The sequence below is a fragment of the Haliaeetus leucocephalus genome, unplaced genomic scaffold (assembly GCF_000737465.1).
Source record: "Haliaeetus leucocephalus isolate CR32 unplaced genomic scaffold, Haliaeetus_leucocephalus-4.0 Scaffold189, whole genome shotgun sequence".
Classification (NCBI taxonomy): Eukaryota; Metazoa; Chordata; class Aves; order Accipitriformes; family Accipitridae; genus Haliaeetus; species Haliaeetus leucocephalus.
The window spans coordinates 815932-833943 of NW_010972625.1; the positions used below are offsets into that span (position 1 = coordinate 815932).

General features: G+C 44.8%; 2 protein-coding genes across 2 annotated transcripts in view; one reads left to right on the forward strand and one right to left on the reverse strand.

Annotated features, from left to right (window-relative positions):
• TEX11 (testis expressed 11) overlaps positions 1–6843 on the reverse strand; it is a 33957-nt gene extending 27114 nt beyond the window's left edge. The window contains exons 1-7 of the mRNA XM_010565332.1: positions 6736–6843; positions 6492–6668; positions 4181–4265; positions 2903–2982; positions 2364–2444; positions 2162–2281; positions 574–654 (exon numbers count right to left, since the gene is read on the reverse strand). Coding sequence (XP_010563634.1) covers positions 574–654; positions 2162–2281; positions 2364–2444; positions 2903–2982; positions 4181–4265; positions 6492–6668; positions 6736–6843 — 732 coding nt within the window. The remainder of the gene's footprint in view (positions 1–573; positions 655–2161; positions 2282–2363; positions 2445–2902; positions 2983–4180; positions 4266–6491; positions 6669–6735) is intronic.
• Positions 6844–6962: 119 nt separating this feature from the next.
• Positions 6963–9963, forward strand: LOC104830418 (nuclear cap-binding protein subunit 2). The gene is made up of 4 exons (XM_010565281.1): positions 6963–7149; positions 7409–7590; positions 8396–8534; positions 9198–9963. The coding sequence occupies exons 1-4, from the start codon at positions 7063–7065 to the stop codon at positions 9294–9296; spliced, it is 507 nt and encodes a 168-aa protein (XP_010563583.1). The 5' UTR covers positions 6963–7062; the 3' UTR covers positions 9297–9963.
• Positions 9964–18012: the final 8049 nt, after the last annotated feature.

The window sequence follows — 18012 nt, forward strand, 5'->3', positions numbered from 1 at the left end:
TGGACATTGTTCTGTGACACAAGAACTACAAAAAACACAATTTAGTGCAATGGGAAGCCTCCATTCATAGCTCTACAGCTTCATGAAGATGAAGATTAGTACTGAGGGTAGTGACAGACTGGCATATCAAAAACTTAGTAAGTCAGCTCTTCTCTTGTCCCATCTGTTTCCAGACAAAAGTTCACATGAGTACAACTAAAGCAGCAATATACAAGATCAAGATGTAATATGTAGCTGGTTCTGTAGAAGAGTAGGGGGCATATTCAGTTAGAAATCTTTTTGCCTTGCTTGCTGATTTGTCTTTGCTCATTCTTTAAGAAGAGTTTATCATTCTATTTCAAATGATAAACTATGAGAAACAAGAAAAAAAACCCCAAACTTTGAAGAAAAAAACTGCTGTTTTCATGCAAAATTTTTAGTAAGAAAATCTCAAAGAAGCAACCAAGCACAGAAGAGATACACAGCTCAGAATACTTTTCAAAATGTTACACGGCATATGTCATTCTTTAACTTAGAGAGAGGAAAGCAGATTTTCAAAGTTTGGAGTGATAAAGAAGGGATGATTTTACTTACCTCTTTTGGCAATTTCATCAACATATCTTTGCAGCGCTGCATGCACATCACTGCTTTCTGAAAATCCCCTTGAGCAACTGCCTAAGAAAGCAGTAGAGCATGCCAACAAACTGTTACTGAGCAACTTGTTTTTAAAATTCATTAAAAGACTGATTCTCTAAAAGAGGACTTGGGTTTTTCACACTCAGTAAAGCTAGGTTTGGGATTAGATATCTGTCCTTACACTGCTACAATAATTCTGTGTATTTCTATATATTGCCAGATGATAAAGACATCCAGAAAAACACTGCAGTCCTTAGGTAGTGTGAAAAGGCCAGATGCATGGGACAAGTTAATTCAGATGTTAAGATGATACAACAGTTCAGCAAATCTTAAACCTCCTCTCCAATAATTTAAGGTCCTCTTTTGTCTCCATGATTAAATTAAAAATTTTGGCCACTGCTTCGGCCTGTTCAGGGAAGCTCTTGAAAATTTTGGAGATAGTACTCCCCTTCCAGATACTGAGATCAGTGGTGTTATCAACAAATACAGGCAACTACATTTTCTCATATTTATAGTTATATGTCTGTAATAGTCTATAGCATTGATAAAGTACTCAGAAACTTCAGTCAGGCACACTAATGCCTCACAAAACTTAGAATTTCTAAATTACATACTTCAAATTATTGTAATTGGTGTTGTTGATCCCCTAGAAAACCTTTAGCACTTTTTCAGACTTCTTTCATATTGTGCTAGGCTTTTTTTTTTTTTTTGTAATTATCACCATGACTTTTACTTCATTGTATGATGCCAGAGGTTGAGACTTTAAAAAAAATATCAAATGCCATGGAACTCACTATTTCCAGACCTTATAATTTCATACTGATTCTCCCACTGTTTAAAGCCTTTATATGTGGAAAGCAGGATATATGAAGCCATGGAAGAGACGGTATTCACGTATAGAAAGATCTTTGTCTGACAGCATATAATATTAATAGCTTTGATGATGTTCATGAATTTGCAGAGTCATGAAAGTTTTAAGTCCCAGAAGACTTTACACATGTGGCTTATAACATCTACTTGTTAGATACGAACCTGAGCCATCTGCAGCCATGACAAATACTACCTTCATATACTTTCAACCAGCCTAGCTGCAAATCCTAGTGCAGTATGATGAGCATTTCAAAGTGCCTAGTCTTATTGTGTACCTGTTACACGAATGCAGTTTGGGGGACCTAGGCTCTACACTAGCCCTATCGCCCTTCTTCAGTGAAGCACAGGACACCTTTGGAACTGACGCATTTATGATTCAGAAAGGCAGCTGTTTGTTTTATAAACAGCCATGCTAGCCAAATCATAGAGCAACAAATCTGAACTAGAAGATATAAACATCACAGCAGAAATGACTGTGATAAATTAGGCAAATTAAAAATCATTAAATGATTGCAACACTGAATGCAAACACAAGATCTACTATCTCACATCTAAGCAAAGAAAATACATCCTTCAGCAAGTCCTCAATGCCAAGCATTCATACATCTAACAACTGGGTCAGAGTTTCCCTCTATACCTTTAGTGACTTATAAGGTAAACTGGGAAGAACACATACTGATTCAGCCTGATAAGAGAGTACTTTGAAGAGGTTCTTCTCCACATCAGCTTTGTGCACATGGATATCTGCTTCACCATCGCTCCCTTTAAGTAACTTCGCATACAGTTTTTCTATACTCTGGAAAACAAAGCGTAGGCATCGCCCATGGAACTTACAAATAGGTGTGTTTATAAGAAATTAGAACTGGAAAAGAACTTACACTCATGGCAATCTCTAGAAATCCATCAGCAAGATCAGCTTTTCCAATATCTATCCATCCTTTCCCAGTTTTCATAGACATCTGAAGGAGAAAATGAAAGTTTTTCGTGAAAATATAGTCACTTTCAAGAAAGGCAATGTTCGATCTCATCTCTTTGATGCACATATCTAATGTAGGGGAACGGTATTTCAGCTCTTCAATTTCTGACAAGCACCTCTCATGTCTGAAGTCCTTAACGCTTAGATGCAGCATGAGACTTACAGTGCTCTACTAGATAATAATGTAAGATACTGAAATAAATGAATATGCTCCTCATATAACATTTTACCATATGACAAAGATGTGATGTTTACTACACTGTCTGGAAATTCCTAACTGCACTGGCTCAGCAAGGTATCCCTGTGATAACACAGGTCCCCCTTCAGCGTGTGTATTCCACAGAACTACAGGTATATTTCACTCCCTTTCCAAAGCAAAGAGTTTAAAGGTTTCCCTTGGTGATCAACTGTACTTCATTGCTCACCCACCATTAGCCTTACCAAAATCTGTCTTCGAATAGTTCCCTCCGGAGGATCACTGCCTTCACAAAGGCACACCAGTCTGCAAGCAACAAACCGTACTGCAAGAAAACAGTGCAGACATTCCTAAGTTCCATTTTCTTTTTTTTTTTTTAAGAAAGTCAGACCCTGCCATATCTGAAAGACTGCTTGCCATTTTAAATTATAAGAGAGAAAAATTTGACAACTTCAGGAGTCAAAGCAGTCTGAATTTTAGCCAAGCTGCTTAAAACTGCATTTCAGGCAGTAAGAAAACAAAACATACTCTCATCAAAATACCTATTAAACACTTTAGAGAGAGTTTAAGTTAAATACATGGTATTCAAAGACTTAATTACATTGCAGGTGCTTACAGTAACATGTCTTGAGAGCCTCAAAATAGCCTTCAGCGAAACAGGGAAATGAAGTTTAATATCTTTACATTTTCAAAGTAAAAAGCAAAAATATTTTCAGGCCTTCCTTATACATCAGGGATGGAAAAGACACCACTTAATGTATTTAAAATAGCCTCTCCCTGGCCCTTCAGCTGTGATACAAGATCTGAGAACATTACACTCTACAATTACTACTTATTTTCTGTAAACTTACCCTTTTCCCTTTACCTGATATAATTTATATCATGCAGATTATACATAATTTTGACTATAATCCCTCAAGACAAAAATGTAGGCCAGATATTGCAATCCTGCAGAACCACATAAAGAACAGGTTGAGGGAAAAGACAAAAAGCTCACTTCTGCTTTATCCCAGCCCTGCTCCTGGCTCCAAGCAAACCCACCAGCTGTGTACCTGGCTAAAGCAGGGAAGTACAAAGAGAATTTAGAGTTTTTCTGTATGTAAACATTGATGAGATAGTTACATTAAAGGAAACAATCTCACTTGATATAAATTAAGTGACCAACAGTCTAAAATTTACATCTATGTTATTTCCACACATTTCTAGACTAAAAACATAGCATTAGAAAGCAAATTACAGCTTCCTTTGGTCACATCACCTCTTTACTGATGCTCTGGCACGGAAAGGGGGAGTGATAATAACGCCTACAGTGATTCTGTGTCACAAGGAGACTACTGTTACACCAGGATGCTCCTTCCTGAACTGTTTATACAAGCCCAGCTGTATATTTTCCTCTGTCTGCACCCCATCTACAAAGATCCAAACAAATCTACAGCGCTGTGTATATGCCTGTCAGCAGAGAGTTTTTCCTTTTCGTGCTACAGCACACAACACACATAAGAAGGTACAGAACACATACGTACGTTTAGCTCTTTGCTCATCATTGACAATGGAACCTGTGTGTTTGGTCACAGTCCAGTTCCACAGGCTTACTGCATCCTCTTCAACCTGAGCAGGAGAATTCCATTAGATTTAATTTTGTCCTGGATTTGGGTCGCATTGAAATTTACTTCTGGAAAAGGAACTGTCTTTCATGTGTATCACAATAATGACCTGTCCACATATTTGTGCAACTTCCTTTTACACTCGAGTCAAAGGAGTGAGTTTTCCATGAAACTGTTATATGATCCCACAGGGAGATCTGGGATAGTGACCTGAAAACAGGCATGCTGAATGGACCACATCGCATTTTTTCAGCTAAAAGTACGGATCATTCCTTTCTATAGATCCATCATTTCAGAAGAATTATAAGCAGCTGGCAGGAAGCACATACTCTTTTCGTAAATATATGTCATAAGATATATTCACTCTTATAAAGACTATTTCACATCTTCTAAAACCATGAGAGCACTTCTATGACGAAGCAAGATAATAAAGAACATGACTGTGTAAAGCCAAGGCTGACAAGACCTAAAGCTAAAATGAACTAATTAATCATATGACCAATTGCACACATGCGTCATACCATCCATCAGTGCCTTCAGCTCCAATTTGAAATTATGCATAATGGCAAATTCTGCAAGTGGTGGACTTAAAAAACATTCAAATATGTTCCTAAACAAATCCCATTATCTGCCATATTTCTGAAATGTCCTAACCTATGCTTCCATCAAGTCCTTTTCCAAATTTAGCAAAACGTGACCTCACTTACCCTACCCATCTGGGATGAAGTTTTCTTAAAAACACTCAGATACAAAATTTGTGCAACAGCACATCACCATATCCAAAATACAACGGATTCACTGGCAGCCTTCAGAATACATTATGTACATTTTAAACAGACGTTGAAAAATTTGAAGGGATTGGAAAAGAGCTGTAAGAATTGTATCAAGTTTGAAAACATATCTATAATAAGGCTTCACTTCTTTTGCCTATCAAAAAGAAAACTAAATAGCTCAATTACTTTAAATACCTACTTCAGGAAACTTCTGATATTAGCAACAAAGAACAAAGGCTACTGACTACATACACTTGCTGAAAAGATGATGCAGTCCTACATAAAGGCAATAAGCTCCCTTAACAACCCACCTTTAAGGGTTGCACTTTCCATCACTTCAAATCCTAGTTTCCATGGCAGATCTTGCCTACAGATGTGCTCTTGCCTAACCAGGAGACATTTTATAGCCCCTTTTATTGAAAAGATCAATTACAAATTAATGATTTCTCCTTTCTTTAGAAATATTTTAGCCCAACTGATTCAGGAAGAACTGAAGGATACCAGTTTTATGCTCCTGTATTTCTTTACAGACTGCACTAAGCATACTTCCTGTTGTGACACTTGCTAACCTATCTTGCGCCTTGTCAAAAATTTACAACTTTCAAAATTAGTCTTCCTTAGGTGATAATCACTATGTGTTAAATCCCTCTTCAAAATGTAATTCTGGAGGAAAAGGTTGTGCGATATCTCAGCTGGTCTTGTTTTTATTCCAGATTCATATATTACTCCTCAGACTTTTTTTTGAAAAAGGCCTTTTAGAGTAGACGTTTACCACTTTTTAAGTACTCCTCTAGAAAAAATACACAGAAGGAAAAAACCTAAAATTAAAAACATTATAAACAACAACCTAATTGACTTTCATAACGTATGAAAATGAGTACTTCCCACTCTAATATTATGCACTGAGTTTACCAGGCAGTTAAAATTACATGCTTGTTTTCTTCTTCTTCCTCAAGTATCTACTGTCATTATCGGAATCCATGTACAGGATGAGAAGGACCTCTTCTCTGACCCAGTACCAAACTTTTAATGCATCAGCACCCTGTGCTTGCATATTTACTTGACATTAGAATTAGATACTAGAAAACTGAAATAATAAAAACCTGAACATCACTAAAGATACCAGTAACTCTTCCCATTATGATGCACACTTCTACATTTAGGATCAACATTTTGCACTGACTCTTAAAATGTAAGATTTTCCACTTTATTTTGGACTTTCATGCTATTGGGTTGAAAGATGAAAAAATAAACTATTTTCTTTACATTCCAATAACGCTAGAGGTAAACGTTTAGCTTCACTGCATTAGATGGGAAGCAAGAGCACATCTCACAGAGCTGCAGGAACCGCAGCCGCCAACCTGGGCGAGCGCAGCCCTGTGGCGTGAAGCACACGAAAGCCCCATTTCTTCAGACGGGCTGGAGAGGGACGCCGGGCCGGGAGGCCGGGGCTCCACCTCAGCCGCGCTCCCATCCTCCTCAGAGATGCTCCCCGCCGCCTGGAAGAGCTCCTCGGTGAGGGCGGCGATGCGGGACAGGGCCTCCTCCTTCAGCAGCTCCCGCACCAGCCCTGTAAGACAGGACGAGAGGAAGGCGTGAGATACAGCCCAGCAGCAGGCGGCGGATCCCAGGCGCTCATGGGAAAGGGAACCCTCGCCCGCGGCAGGCGGTACCTTGCACCGCCGCCAGCCGCGCCCCCACCATGGCCGCCACAGCCCCACCCGCACACCGTGACGAGACCGGCAGGGACGGAAAGGCGCCGCTGCGCATGCGCGCCGACCGCCCCGCGCGCACACCGCCGCGGAGCATGCTGGGCCCGGCGCCACGGCCGCGCCGAACCCTGCGTTGCCGGCGGCTCCGCGCGTCGATTGGCTGTCCGGGGCTATCGCCCCGCCTCCCCGCCCCGAGCGACAGGCGCCGGGGCCAGTCGGACGGCGCGGCGGACCGTTTGCCCCGCTTGCCGTCCGGTGGGCGCCGCGGCGCTTCTGGAAGGATCCCGGGAGCAGGGCCCGGCCGGGCAGAGGCGAGATGTCGGGGCTGCTTCACACCACGCTGAGCGGGCTCAACAGCGACTCCTACTGCGAGATCAGCCAGTACCGCGACCAGCACTTCCGGGTGCGCCCGGCGGCCGGGCCCGAGGCGCGGGGGTGAGGGCGGCGGGGCCCGAGGCCGCGGAGCCCGGCCGGGGCGGGGAGGAGGGCGGGCTGGAGCAGCGCCTGAGGAGGAGGGCTGTTGCCGGGGCAAGGCCGTGCGAGGAGCCGGCGAGCGGGAGGGCACCGCATCTCCGGGGCGGCGGGAGGTTCCCGCCGGGGCCTGGCGACGGAAGCAGGGCGGCAGGCGTGCTCACCCTGCTGCGTGCTCCCTCTGCCCTCAGGGTAGCAGGCAGCTGCAGGAGAAATCCCTGAAAATTTCCTCTACGCTGTATGTTGGCAACTTGTCCTTCTACACCACCGAGGAGCAGATCCAGGAGCTCTTCTCCAAATGCGGAGACGTCAAGAGGATTGTCATGGGGTTGGACAAGATCAAGAAGACCCCCTGTGGCTTTTGCTTTGTCGAGTATCCTTTCTGGTTCCCTGCCACTGTCAGCGCATATGTGGTTGCCACTTTTAGTTCATCTTTGCACAGCAAGCTTAGTTGTACTGCTGTTGAAAACCTGAAAAGCAGTGATAGTCAAATGCTTTCTACCAGGTGCTTCCCTTCCAACCTTGCTACTTCCCCACCATCTTAATTGAGAGACAGATTGTACAGCGGTGCCATGGGTGAAAAGTGCTACCACTGCTGTACTTTCTGGAGTTGGCCGAGAGCTGCTTTAATTTGTTCATTTCTTTAGTTATTTTAGGGCCAAAATGAAAACTGTTACAATCATGGCCAGAGCACATGTTCACTTTCTTACCTTAACTTTACACCTGAATGAAGTAGCAGAATAAGCCATGGCGGTATTCCCAAGCACAGGGTACACGCTTGTACAAGTTGTACTGTGAGCTGTCTTTGCAAACTCCTGTGAGGCCTGCCCCTCTTGTTCAAATTCAGTCAAGTTTATGTAGTATAAAAAGGCATATTACAGATTTCTTGCCCTTAGCAAGGCTTTAATGTGTTTGTTTCATCTGCTTGTGAAATAAGTGATCCAAAGCTACTTCTTGTCTGTGCAGGTACTAACATTAAAGTTCAGAATCCTTTCTGAGTGGGAGCTGGTTTAGCTTGGATTTATATAAGCAGTTTTTGATCCCATGGAGAAAAGCAGGAAGAGTAGAAAAGGCTGGAAGGCAGGGGTTTTCTGCTTCTCAAATAAAATAGTTCTCTTTTTTATTTTCCCTGTACCCAACAAGATAGCACACATAGTTCTCCTTATAGTATGCTTCAGATACTACACAAGAGCAGACGCTGAACACGCAATGCGATTTATCAATGGTACACGACTAGATGACCGCATCATTCGAACTGACTGGGATGCAGGGTTTAAGGAGGGGCGACAGTATGGAAGAGGAAAGACTGGAGGACAGGTAATGGCAATACCAGTTCATACCTTGAATTTGATCCCCTTAAGACTGTGTACTGTTTTGCTAGTTTTGTCTCATGCAGAACAATGTGCAGACTGTAAAGACCCGATAATGAACTTCAGCCACTCCCAGGTTGTTTTGGTAACTGATGTCTGGCGTTAAAAGCTAGAAATAGAACTTAAGGCCATTTCTGTCTAGGACTCCAAACTTCCTGCAATGCAAGCAGAATGTTCCCTAATCCAAGCTAGTACTCTTAAAATGATGCAGAATTTGAATGGAGGGGGACAGCATAGCTGCTAGGCCAATCTCATAACGCAGCATTTTGCCCCAGTGCGAAGGTGAGGTTCCTTTGCAGATTCTGAGGGTGGAGGGGAGACAACATTCTGGCAATTCAGAAAGCTGGACTGCAAAGCTGAATCAAAATATTTTGGGCTCTTCTTTGCTTCTTGTCTAAAAAGACTTCAGCCATCAGATATATCCTCAGTTGTCATTTTCACCACCATTACCACCTTTTTGGTGGATTATTTGAAGAGATTTCAAATGAGTCAAAATGCTTCTAATCTGAACTTCAGTTCCCCACCAACTGAGCAGGGAGGGGATGATAATTCTGAAGCCTAGCATGAGACAGTGCAGGGTACTAATATCTGTGTTACTGCTGTGCCCCAGGTGCGAGATGAGTACCGGACAGACTACGATGTGGGAAGAGGTGGCTTTGGCAAGATCATTCAGATGCAGAAGGCAAATCATCAGCCTGCAATCTATTAATTGCCTCATGCGTCCTAGCTCATAGAGGGCTCTGTCCTTCCAGAGCTAGCCCTGTTCTCGCATTTTGGATTGGGGTAGGGAGTGAGATCCAAGTTCCAGCAAAAGGTGACCCTCCTTAGACTGTGGATATACATGTATTCATTCCCCCTTCCTTCTGGGCTAGAGAGGATGTTCTGTGCTGATACAGGGCAACAAGGGAAAAAAATGGACAGCTCTGCAGGATTCTGGGTAAGAAGAAATGCAGTATGTCACACACACCTTGTGCTATGACATACTCTTTATGTTGCAGCTAAGCAGGTGGCTTCCTCCAAGCTGCGACTGCAGCCACGGTTGCTCTCAAATGGAACTTCTTAAAAGCTTACCATCGTCGGAGCCCTCCAGGTGCCTGGGCATCTTGTGGGGATGCACAAGAGATTCAGGTTTCCAATTTACAACCTCATCTGCTTACAAAGCAGTACCACTGTTTGGATGAGAGAAGTGGAACAAGGTCTTACAGTCCACTTGGAGGTGCTTGTCTGCACATCTAGCCCTTGGGTTGGTCGGGGCCTGCAGAGCATTTCTTTTTATGATGCCCCCAGTGCTGCCTGGCTTTTCAGATCCTCACTGTTCGACGTGATTTTGTTAAAATTTCTTTTAATTTTTTAAATAAACAGTTGTATTGGGTCTGGCTGAGATGGAGTTAATTTTTCCCCTAGCTGCCCTTGTAGTGCTGTGCTTTGTATTGGTAGTTAGAAAGGTGTTGATAACACTGGTGTTTTGGCTACTGCTGAGCAGTGCTCCCATGGCATCAGGGCTGTCTCTCCAATGTTTCCCCCCCTCCCCCAGTAGGCTGGGGGTGGGCAAGATCCTGGGGGGGGACAGAGCCAGGACAGCTGATCCAAACTGACCAAAGGGAATTTCCATACCATATGACATCCGCTTAGCAATAAAAGCTAAGAGAAAGGGGTGGCAGGGGGTGGGGGGGAGGCATTCATTATTATGATGTTTGTCTTCTGGAGCAACCACTCTGCTCACTTAAAGCTCTACTTCCTGGGAACTGGCTGGACATCACCTGCTGATGGGAAGTAGAGAATAAATCTTTTGTTTTCCCTTGCTTCTACGCACAGCTTTGCTTTTGCTTTATTAAACTGCCTTTATCTTGACCCATGAGTTCTTTTCCATCTTATTTACTGCCCCCCATCCTGCTGAGGAGGGGAGTGATAGAGCGGCTTGGTGGGCACCTGGCATCCAGCCAAGGTCAACCCACCACAGTTCTTTTTGGTGCCCAGTGTGGGGCTCAAGACAATGGCAGTATTGTATTAAGCATGCTATAGCTATAGTAATTATTAAGTAGCAAGCTTCTGTGCCGATCACAGAGTTTGTTGGCTACGCTGCTTATCTCTTTATTTCACTGAGCTTGGGAACATGTTTGTACGAGCAATGGCTTTCTGCTTTTCCCTGGCATTGGTAGCCTTGCTGTGCTGGGAGAGCTATCTTGTGGAGAGGATGAGGGAATACATCTCCCTCTTTCTACCTAGGCCCAATGTAGGTGGTTTTATTATGCAGGCTCCTAAGGTCCTTGCTCACCCTTGTGTGAGCTGTTTAATACTACTAATTAACATTATTGGCATATTATGGGGTTTGTGGAATCTGGTGTCATCCTGGTGTAAGAGAAGACAACTTTTAGGTGAGGCAATACTGAAATGTGCCCTGAGGCGGCCAGTCCCTGGGTGGCAGGGTGTGTGGAAGGATTTGGGCAGGTGCCTAGGGCAGTTGTCACCTCCCATAGCCTGGGACTTTACACCTGAACAGGCAAGCAACCCTGGCAAACTCATGTGCCACCTGTTAGAGGGGTGCCTTGCCTACCCCAATGAAAACCAGCAGCTTCCAGCACTGTACTGGGACTTGGCCTGTGCCTACTGAGACAGAGTTCAATACTGTCAGAGCACTGTGGTTAAGATAGGGACCCAAGCTACCTTGGAATACCTTGACTGAGATGAGGGTGCAAACTACATCGGAGGACATGATAGTAGAGATAGGGACCCAAACAACAACAACTAAATTGCCCAGTAGTGAAAAAGTGGACAAGGAGGTCACTGGGTCCATATCATCAATTAGTAAGAGAGGAGGAAGAAGAGGAAGGGCTTGATCAAGAAGTTGGTCCTCTGGCAAAGAAATTGGAGGAAGAAGTGAGAGAATTCAGACACGAAGCAGAAACTACCTGGTCTCTGACCTCATCAGAACTTTGGGACAGGCAGAAAGATTACAGCTGCCAGCCAGGTCAGTGGATTGCTGCTTGGCTGCTCCAATGCTGGGATAACGGGACCGACAGTCAGCAATCAGAAGGTAAGGAAGCCCAACAGCTGGAATCCCTTGCTAGAAACCAGGGAATTGAGAGAGGAATTGGAAAAGCAGCAGCAATTTGCAGTCTCTGGAGATGGCTCCTCTCAAGTGTGAGGGCAAGAGATCCATTCAAGGAAGATCTTGTGAACTCCCCAGGAAAGTGGACTACCACAGACGAAGGCATCCAGTACCTGAGAGAATTAGCGGTGCATCTACAGTAATCTACAGTAATCTAGACAATGAGCAGGTCTCCAAAGATCCAGAGGATGTCCTGTGCACATGGGCCATGTGGAGGAAGGCAATTCAAAGTGCACCTGCATCATATTCTAACAGCTTGGCAATGATTTGCCTGGATATGGATACACCAACTGTGGAGAGAGTGTCTTCTTGGCTCTGAAACTTTGAAGAAAATCTCTGTCTCTCCTCATCCCTATGGGCCAGTGCCTTGGCTGTCACGGACACCCCAAGAAGTCAGTCCTCTCCTGCCCCGGTCAGAGGGTGTCCTGGGTTTGGTTGGGATAGAGTTAATTTTCACAGGAAGCTGGGAGGGGGCACAGCCAGGACAGCTGACCCGAACTAGCCAAGGAGATATTCCACACCATGTGATGTCATGCTCAGTATATAACTGGGACTGGGGGTGGAGGTGGTATTACAGTAGGGGAAGTGGCAGAGCGTCAGGTTGCGGGCGGTGAGCAATTGCACAGCGTGCCATGTGGTGCACTCTGGTTCTTCCTGCGTGACCAGTGGGAGGTCATGAGGAAGTGGGGTGGTGAACCCACCTTTAAGCTGCAAGCCCATGTACATGAACTGAGAGGGAAGACAGCTGTTAAGAAGGGGTCACCCACAAAGACTGTCAGCATAGTTGCTATAGAGACAAAAGGCGGCAATCGGTGATCTCCCAGACATAGAAGGACTGAAATCGCTTCCTTTGATCCTGGTGAGGGGTCTTCTGGTCTGGCACTGAAAGGGTCAGACAGTGAATACTCTGACCAGGAACAGGAATAGGGGGTCCCTGCCTCTGGCCAGGAGGTGGAAAGGGATGACCAGGTTTACTGGAGTCTGTGGATTTGATGGCCTGGCACATCAGACCCACAGAAGTATAAGGCTTTGGTAGACACTGGTGCACAGTATATGCTGGTGCCATCAGCGTATAGGGCCACAGGACCCATTGGGATCTCTGAACTCACAGGGAGATGCCAAAAATTGTCTGTATTGGAGACTGAGGTGAGCTTAATGGGACAAGTGGCAAAAGCACACCATTGTGACCAGCCCAGAGGCCCCTTGTATCCTTGCCATAGACTACCTCAGGAGAGGGTACTTCAAGGACCCAAAAGGGTACCAATGGGATTTTGGTGTAGCCATTGTGAACACAGAGAAGATCAAACAGCTATCTACCCTGCCTGGCCTCTCGGAAGATCCTTTCATTGTAGGATTGCTGTGACTTGAAGAACAGCAGGTGCCAGTTGCTGCCAGGACAGTGCACCAGCGGCAATATCTCACCAGCTGAGACTCCCTGGCTTCCATCCATGAGCTGATTCATCAACTGGAGAGCCAAGGAATGATCAGCAAGACTCACTCACCTTTTAATAGTCCCATAGAGCCAGTGCAAAAGTCTGACGGATGGTGGAGGTTAACAGTAGACTATTGTGGCCTGAACAAAGTCACTCCACCACTTAGTGCTGCTGTACCAGACACATTTGAACTCCAATATGAACTGGAGTCAAAAGCAGCTAAGTGGTATGCTACAATTGACATTGCCAACGCATTTTTTTCAATTCCTTTGGCAGCAGAATGCAGGCCACAGTTTGCTTTCACATGGAGGGGTGTTCAATACACCTGGAATTGACTGCCCCAGGGGTGGAAGCACAGGCCTACCATTTGTCATGGACTAATCAAAACTGCACTGGAAAAGGGTGATGCCCCTGAACATCTACAGTACATTGATGATGTCATCGTGTGGGGCAACAAGGCCAAAGAATGTTTGAGAAGGGAAAAAGAGTAATTCAGATTCTTCTGAAAGCTGGTTTTGCCACAAAAAGAAGCAAGATCAAGGGACCTACACACGAGATTCAGTTCTTGGGAATAAAATGGCAGGATGGACACCCTTATGTCCATATGCATGTGATCAACAAGATAGCAACTATGTGTCCACCAGCTAACAAGAAGGAAACACTAGCTTTCCTAGGCCTTGTGGGATTCTGGAGAATGCATATTCCAGGTTATAGTCAGCTTGCATTACTCTATCAAGTAACCCGAAAGAACTATTTTGAGTGGGGCCTTGAGCAACAATAAGCCTTTGAGCATATCAAACAAGAGAGAGCTTGTACAGTAGCTCTTGGGCCTGTCCAGACAGGACCAGCTGTGCAAAATGTACTCCACACTGCAGCTGGGGAGCATGGTCTAACCTGGAGCCTCTGGCAGAAAACATCATCAGAAATTCAAGGTTGACCATTAGGGGTTTGGAGGCAGGAGTATTGAGGATCAGAAGCCCACTACACCCCGACTGAAAAAGAGATACCAGCAGCATATGAGGGGGCTCAAGTTGCTTCAGAAGTTGTTGGTACAGAAGCATATCTCCTCTTGGCACCACAATTACCCATGCTATACTGGATGTTCAAAGGAAACAGCCCCTCTACACATCATGCAGCCAGCACTACATGGAGTAAGTGGGTAGCGTTGATCATGCAATGAGCTTGACTGGGGAAACCCAATCACCAAGGAATCCTGAAAGAGAGCATGGACTGGCCAGATGGCAGAGACTTTGGAGCATCGCCTAAGGAGGTGGCTTGTGCCCAAGAGGCACCACCATATAACGAGTTATCAGAAGATTTGTTTGTTTACTGTTTTGCTTTGTTTACTGATGGATTGTGTTGTGTTGTAGGAACCATGAGAAGTGGAAAGCTGCTGTGTGGAGTCCCACACAAGTTGTTGAAGCCACTGAAGGAGAAGGTGAGTCAAGTTAGTGTGCAGAAGTGAAAGCTATCCAACTAGCCCTAGAGATTGCTGAATGAGAAAAGTGGCCTGTACTCTGTCTTTATACTTAATCCTGGATGGTGGCTAATGCCCTATGGGGGTAGCTACAGCAGTGGAAGAAGACCAATTGGCAGCACAGGAGTGAACCCATCTGGGCTGCTGCGTTGTAGCAGGACATCACTGCCGGGGTAGAAAACATTGCTCTAAAGGTATGTCATGTAGATGGTCACATGCCCAAAAGCCATGCCACTGAAGAACATCAGAACAGTGAACAGGTAGACAAGGCTGTCAAAATTGAAGTAGCTGAGGTGAACCTGGACTGAGAGCATAAGGGTGAGCTGTTTGTAGCTCAGTGGGCCAACAAAACATAGGGACATCTAGGGAGAGATGTAACGTACAGATGGGCTCATGATCAAGGGGTGGACCTGACCATGGAGGCCATCACACAGGTCATTCATGAATGTGAAACATATGCCACAATTAAGCAAGCCACATGAGTAAAGTCTCCCTGGAATAGAGGGCAATGGCTGGTTTTTCAATATGGTGAGGCCTGGCAAATTGACTGTATTAGACCACTGCCACAAACATGCCAAGGCAAGTGCTACATGCTCACCATCATGGAAGCAACTACTGGTTGGCTAGAAATACACCCTGTAAACCATGCCACTGCCTGAAGCACCATCTTAAGCCTTGAAAGGAAAATTTTGTGGTGACAAGATACCCCAGAAAGAATTAAATCAGACAATGGAACTCATTTCCAAAATAACCTCATAAACTCCTGGGCCAAGAAACACAACACTGACTGGGTACATCACATCCCCTATCACCCACAAGCCTCTGGAAAGATTGAAAGATATAGTGGACTGCTAAAGACTATGTTGAGAGCATTGAGCAACAGGGCATGGAAGCACTGGGATATAAATTTAGCAGAAGCCACTTGGCTGGTTAACACCAAAGGATCTGCTAACCGTCCTGGTCCTGCCCAAACAAAACCCCTACATACTGTGGGAGGCGATAAGGTCCCTGTAAGTGCACATAGGGAAGTGGCTGGGGAAGGCAGTGTAGATTGCTTCTCCCTTGGGAAAAGGCAAACCCATTCATGGGATTGTTTTCGCTCAAGGACCTGGATGTACTTCGTGGGTAATGTAGAAGGATGAGGAGACCTGGCATGTGCCTCAAGGAGATTTAACCTTGGGGGGAAAAATAATCTGTGATGTGAGCTGTATGTTATAGGAAGTGATGTAGCAGGAATGACCTGAACGGATGAAGAGTGAGTTTTGCAAGAAACCGGATGAGTGCAATGATGACCCAAACCAAGCCAGTGTTGGTGCCCAACAATCAAACCTACTGCTTCTCCTGTCCCGAGCACCCATCTTGACAGATAAGGCCCAAGTCATGGCCCGTTCTTATGAACATTTGGAGGAGTGGAAAAAGCCCATGGAATGGGAGAATAATATCTATCTGTTAAAGGACAAGGGATAGTAGTTAATGAGAATGTATAAATCTGTATGTTGGGTATAAAGATGGTTTAAGTATGTAGCATAAGTTGTAAGTGTTGGTAAGAAGGGATTTCAGTAATAAGAATTAAATCCAATGAGATGGTTAGAAGATAGATATACATATATGTATTAAATTATGTGGGACTTGAGCATGACACAAATGGTATGGAATAGGCTGTCTCTCCGACATTTCCCCCCCTCCCCCAGTAGGCTGAAGGCGGGCAAGATCTTGGGAGAGGACAGAGCCAGGACAGCTGACCCAAACTGACCAAAGGGAATTTCCATACCATATGACATCTTCTCAGCAATAAAAGCTAAGAGAATGGAAGGGTTGGGGGGGAAGGGTATTCGTTATTACAACATTTGTCTTCTGGAGAAACCACTATGCCTACTGAAGCCCTACTTCCTGGGAAGTGGCTGGACATCACCTGCTGATGGGAAGTAGAGAATAAATCTTTTGTTTTCCTTTGCTTCCACATGTGGCCTTGTTTTTGCTTTATTAAACTACCTTTATCTTGACCCATGAGTTCTTTTCCATCTTATGTCTTCCCCTCTGCCCTGCTGAGGAATGGAGTGATAGAGCAACTTGGTGGGCACCTGGCATCCAGCCAAGATCAACCCACTACAACAGAGTCCTGTACCTGATGCAGATTGTGCATCAAAACCACTTGCTCCATGACACGAACTGGGGGGGAACATGTCCTGTTGGTGTCTTAAAGCTGCTGGTACTTGCAAACACAATGATGGATAGTAAAAGGGGGCATGAATCTCACCATGTTTCTCTTGGTTTCTGTCTTGGTGCTGACTTTTCCCTCTTCTGTTTTGCAATAGCTGATGGCTGATGTCAGAAGGAAGTTGCTTATAAAGTGTATGGCTGCTCTGAATAAGACAAGTCCTTCTCTTTCACATCAGCAGGTTCTAGGAGAACTTTCCCTTATCCTGTCACCTGTTCCACTATCAGAGGAGTGTATAAAGTGAAACAAAGGCCCAGGGTGCACTTCAGAGAGGAAGGAACCAGGAACTCCCTTCCCTGTGTTTATGACAGGCTTTCTTCCCATTTTAAGAAGAGCATGGCTGACGCTCTCTAATCCGTTCTTAGGGTCTGAACAAGAGATGAAAACCCTTTCTGATCTGTCCCCAAGAACCTCCCAGCTAGGGCAGGTAATTCCATTGAACAAGCTGAATTCTGTCTGTAAATTGGGTTTGTATTATGTGAATAATAGCAGCTGCTCCCTGCCCAGTAATGTGTAATCATGATTTTTCATGCATTATCTCATCCAAGATAATAGAAACTGTTGCACACCCATCTGCAGATCAGGCATATGACTTAAATTAGTTTAACACTGACATTACCCTGAAGTCTTGATAACTGAGCTGGAGGGTTTGTTACATTTAGTTTGTTGAAATGTCACCTACCTGTTTGTTTTTCAAGGCAGGTTGCTCTGCCTGTACAACTGTCACGGGTCTTGAAGGAACTGCATGTTTAGTCTTCAGCAGGTTTAAGCAATGACAGCATTGAGAAGCCTGTGATGCAGGCTGCCCCTGAGATGCAGTGAAAAGGAGCAGGACATTGACTTAAGAGTGGAAAATACAAGCAGCCATCTGTCCAGCCTGTCAAAGCAGCATCAGCATGAGGTCCCTTGTGGAGAATGTGAATTACAGAGGGAATAATTGCCTGGGCAAACACAGCAGGGAAATAGGAAAACTTAAGGAAGATGGGGAGAGGTATCAGCCATGAAATTCTAGGATTAGCAAAGGAATCTCTTGTGTATGAGGTAGGGAAACATAAGACAAGCTTTCAGTTTGCTCATGGAAAAGCCTGATGTGGCATGTTGGGCACATCAGTCCTGTGCGACAGAATATGCAGAAATGTGTTCAGTCAGGTGCCTGGGCTGTTTTTTGACTGCAGAAGGCATCAGTCC